This window comes from Littorina saxatilis, linkage group LG17 (genome assembly GCF_037325665.1).
Source record: "Littorina saxatilis isolate snail1 linkage group LG17, US_GU_Lsax_2.0, whole genome shotgun sequence".
Lineage (NCBI taxonomy): Eukaryota > Metazoa > Mollusca > Gastropoda > Littorinimorpha > Littorinidae > Littorina > Littorina saxatilis.
Window position 1 is genome coordinate 44757295 of NC_090261.1, and position 4367 is coordinate 44761661.

Genomic DNA, 4367 nt, shown 5'->3' on the forward strand with positions numbered 1-4367 from the left:
AAAGACTCTAACGAGCGCATTTTGCGGCTCGTTCGGTCATATGACAACAGAAACCTTGACACATACCTACTCGGAATTGCACACAATGTTTTCTTTTAGACGCTTCTAGATGTGAACGTAGCAGAGATTGCTCAACACGTCGCTCGTCATCCTCCGCCACACACAAGAAGGAAATACCAAGACTCTAACCAACGCATTTCGCGGCATACAGTGTTTTCTTTTAGACTATTTTAGACTCTTTTAGATGTGTATGTATGTGAATGTACGTGTTTTAAACCAAAGCTGCTGAATTAAAAGTAGGAACCACACATGTGTAAGAATACACATTTTATTTATCCATTTTATCAAAAAATTAAGCATTAAGCATTAACAAAAAAATTAAAATAGAAATAATAAAATAACGGAAAGAGTCAAGGGGGGAAAGAGTCACGGGGGAAAGTGCCCCAGGGGGGAAAAGTCACGGGGGGAAAAAGTCTCAGGGGGAAAATGTGGCGTGACGTGTTGGTTCTAAAAATTCATCGAGGGTAATTAGCGAGCGCAATTTTTTTTCTATAATGACGTTTGTCTCGGTGACTTTGGCATCATAAGTTAAGCAGTGGAAAAACAGGTCCCTGCCAAACTTGATTGACATGACCTCATTTACATGATAAAAATTACACATATACACACGTGTGATTTGAACGATTATTATCTCACGGGTGTCTCTCTCACGTATGTAGGATAAAAATATATTTGTTTGGCCTTACCATTTGTTCGCGTTGAATATCTCCAGACTGCTCAGAGGGGTTTCACCTAAACTACCCAACCCGTGTCTACGAGATTCAACCTCCCCTGGCCACCTCACCATTCTCTGTGTATTGCCGGATGACGTTCGGAGGCCGCACCTACATAGCTACACGCACCCATCCCGACCTTCAGTTTAACCGCACCTGGGAAGAGTACAAGTAAGATTAAATAGGCACCTTAGTTCTGATTTTACTCTTGGCTTGCTGTCGAGAACAAAGATGTAGGAAGGCATTCCTTGTCTGATGCAAGCACGCTGGTGGCTGATCAGCAGACCTGCCAACCCCTGTGAAACCTCTACTGTAAAAATTTACCCTTTAAAAAAAGATTCAGCGTAGCAAATGGTGTTTTAGCGAAGCATTGTCTAAAATGTATTCGCGCATCCACATTTAGGCAATTTCGCGCAAGAATATATACATTGTTAAAAAGTATACTCAGAAAAATAAACACAATGGCCTATAGAGATTGTCTACACATTCTGACCGCGACACGGAGTACCAGGGTTGAGGTGCAGGAAGCGAAACTGGGTGCCACTCAAACACGTGAGAACAGAGGTCAGATTGGCTGAAATCACAACAAATCTCAATTTCAACCAATCAAACACCGCGGCTGACTCCCATCCCGTTGCGGGTATATTTCTTGTGGACCGCGGTCCAGGACTCACAAGAAAAAGCAAAATGTTGCACGCTTGTGTTTATTTGTTTGAGCGTGGCAATTATAAGCTTGGCGTAAGAGCATAGCAATTTATCTTATAACGTAGCTTGCTACGCTGAACCCGCAACAGTTGGCAGCCCTGCAGTGATGTGACCTATGCGAGATAGGCAGGTCCTGCCTAACGGGGAGCCTGGGAAAGTGCGGTTGTTGTTGTAGTACGCGGTTCTTGCGTTAACGTTGCTGCCTCTTTACATTTCGTCAAGTTTTGACGAAATGTTTTAACATAGAGGGGGAATCGAGATGAGGGTCGTGGTGTATGTGTGTATGGTGTATGTATACATGTATGTGTGTGTGTGTGTAGATAGGTTCCGAGAAAACTACTGGACCGATCTTCATGAAACTTCACATAAGAGTTCCTGAGTATATTATCCCCCGCCATGTTTTCATTTTTTTGATAAAGGTTTTTGATGACGTCATATCCGGCTTTTTGTGAAAGTTGAGGCGGCACTGTCACGCTCTCATTTTCTAACCAATTTTGTTGAAATTTTGGTCAAGTAATGTTCGACAAAGGTCGGACTTTGGTATTGCATTTCAGCTTGGAGGCCTAAACATTAACTAATGAGTTTGCTCATTAAAGATTTCATTAAAATCAATGTTTCGCAAACAGATTGCATTGTATTCCTCATCTTCTCCTGACTTCAAAGATATATAGATATGTCATGTTTACTCTAAAAATGTGCTCAGAATGAAAGAAAATACGTGTTCAGTATGTAAGCCTAGTTCGGACGCGTGCTTCGCGGAGGCGAGCGTGACCCGTCTCGGTCTTCGGTATAGTTAGCCGAGACTATCTGAATGTAGTCTCGGCGATGATTGGTTTGTGGTGTTGATCTTGATTAAATGTTTTTAAATCGCTTCACGCGACTTGGTTTTTACAGTTTTGACTAAATGTTTTAACGTAGAGGGGGGAATCGAGACGAGGGTCGTGGTGTATGTGTGTGCGTGTGTGTGTGTGTGTGTGTGTGTGTGTGTGTGTGTGTGTGTGTGTGTGTGTGTGTGTGTGTGTGTGTGTGTGTGTGTGTGTGTAGAGCGATTCAGAGTAAACTACTGGACCGATCTTTATGAAATTTTTCATGAGAGTTCCTGGATATGATATCCCCAGACTTTTTTTCATTTTTTTGATAAATGTCTTTGATGACGTCATATCCGGCATTTTGTAAAAGTTGAGGCGGCACTGTCACACCCTCATTTTTCAATTAAATTGATTGAAATTTTGGCCAAGCAATCTTCGACAAAGGCCGGACTTTGGTATTGCATTTCAGCTTGGAGGCTTAAAAATTAATTAATGACTTTGGTCATTAACAATCTGAAAATTGTAATTAATTTTTTTTTTTACAAAACGATTCAAAATTACGTTCATCTTATTCTTCATCATTTTCTGATTCCAAGAACATAGAAATATGTTATATTCGGATTAAAAACAAGCCCTGAAAATTAAAAATATAAAACTTCTGATTAAAATTAAATTTCCGAAATCGATTTAAAAACAATTTCGTCTTTTTCCTTGTCGGTTCCTAATTCCAAAAACATATAGATATGATATGTTGGATGGATTAAAAACACGTTCAGAGAGTTAAAAAGAATAGAGATATAGAAAAGCGTGCTATCCTCCTCAGCGCAACCGCGACCGTGCTTTTCTGGATTGTTAATTTCACTGCCTTTGCCACGATCGAGCGGTGGACAGACGATGCTACGAGTGTATACGTACGGTCTTGCGGAAAAAATGCTATGCGTTCAGTTTCATTCTGTGAGTTCGACTGACCTTGACTAAATGTTGTATTTTCGCTTCACGCGACTTGGTTGTTTTTTTTACACTGGTTCTACGGCTGTCCTCGAAGAGTGAGGTGGCTTTGGTGATAATGATGACGAACCATCATTTAAGCCATTATGTAAACCACCATGTGAACCGATAAACAAAGGGAAGTAAGCGCTCTGAATGCTTACGATATGTATACTAGAGTGGGTGCCGAGAGACTGGTTCTGCATAACTCTCATCAACTCTATTACACATGTCGTATGCATTTAAAGTGCTTACCTCCCTTTGATTATCAGATCGTTAAATAGCGCTCTGCCTCATTTGTTAAAGATTCATCACGTGGACCATCGTGTACACTAGCATGCAAACAGTCATGTAAATTATTATGTAAACGGCAATGTAAACCATCACAGATCTGACCAGATTTTCACGTGGGGGAGGAGCATCCTTACGATGGACATAATTATGCCACAAACGGTGCGGATTGAAATTCTTTGTTTAATTGATTTTGCATGCAGTTTGACATACTTGTTGCTGACGAAATTTATTTTGCACAAAAAAACCACGTTATTCACAGACAGCATCCAGACCGAAGAATTTTGCCCACCAAACAACCAACCGACATTTAGCCGGACACAGAGACAGGTTTGCGGCGGCATATCCACTTTTACCTAAAAAATGTATATATGTATGACTAATACTTCTTTCTTAAACACGGTTCATATTGGACAGGAACGGATTTGGCAACGTTTCGGGAGACTACTGGATTGGACTTGAGCAAATCTACCTTCTTACTAACAACGGCCTTGACAACGAGCTGAAGATTGAAATAAGAAACAGCACCGACTTCCACTTTCAGCAATATTACTATTACTTCAGGATCAGCGACGAATCGAGTTACTATCAGTTGCACTTTGCATCAACAAAGCCTAATGCACAACCTGGGAAAGCCCTCGGTGACAGTCTCTCTCCCGCCCTTGGTTGTCGCTTCAGCACCTATGACGCAGACCACGATGGTGACGACACGGAAAACTGCGCTCTACGTCATCAAAGCGGGTGGTGGTTTCCCTCGCCCTGCAACCTGACGAAAGGGAATCCTCTGGGAAGACTGGGGCAG

General features: G+C 41.6%; 1 protein-coding gene across 1 annotated transcript in view; it reads left to right on the top strand.

Annotated features, from left to right (window-relative positions):
* Window positions 1–1234: 1234 nt before the first annotated feature.
* LOC138953294 (angiopoietin-related protein 1-like) overlaps window positions 1235–4367 on the top strand; it is a 21701-nt gene continuing 18568 nt past the window's right edge. Inside the window, exon 1 of the mRNA XM_070325093.1 lies at window positions 1235–1337. Within this exon, the coding sequence (XP_070181194.1) occupies window positions 1235–1337 (103 nt within the window). The remainder of the gene's footprint in view (window positions 1338–4367) is intronic.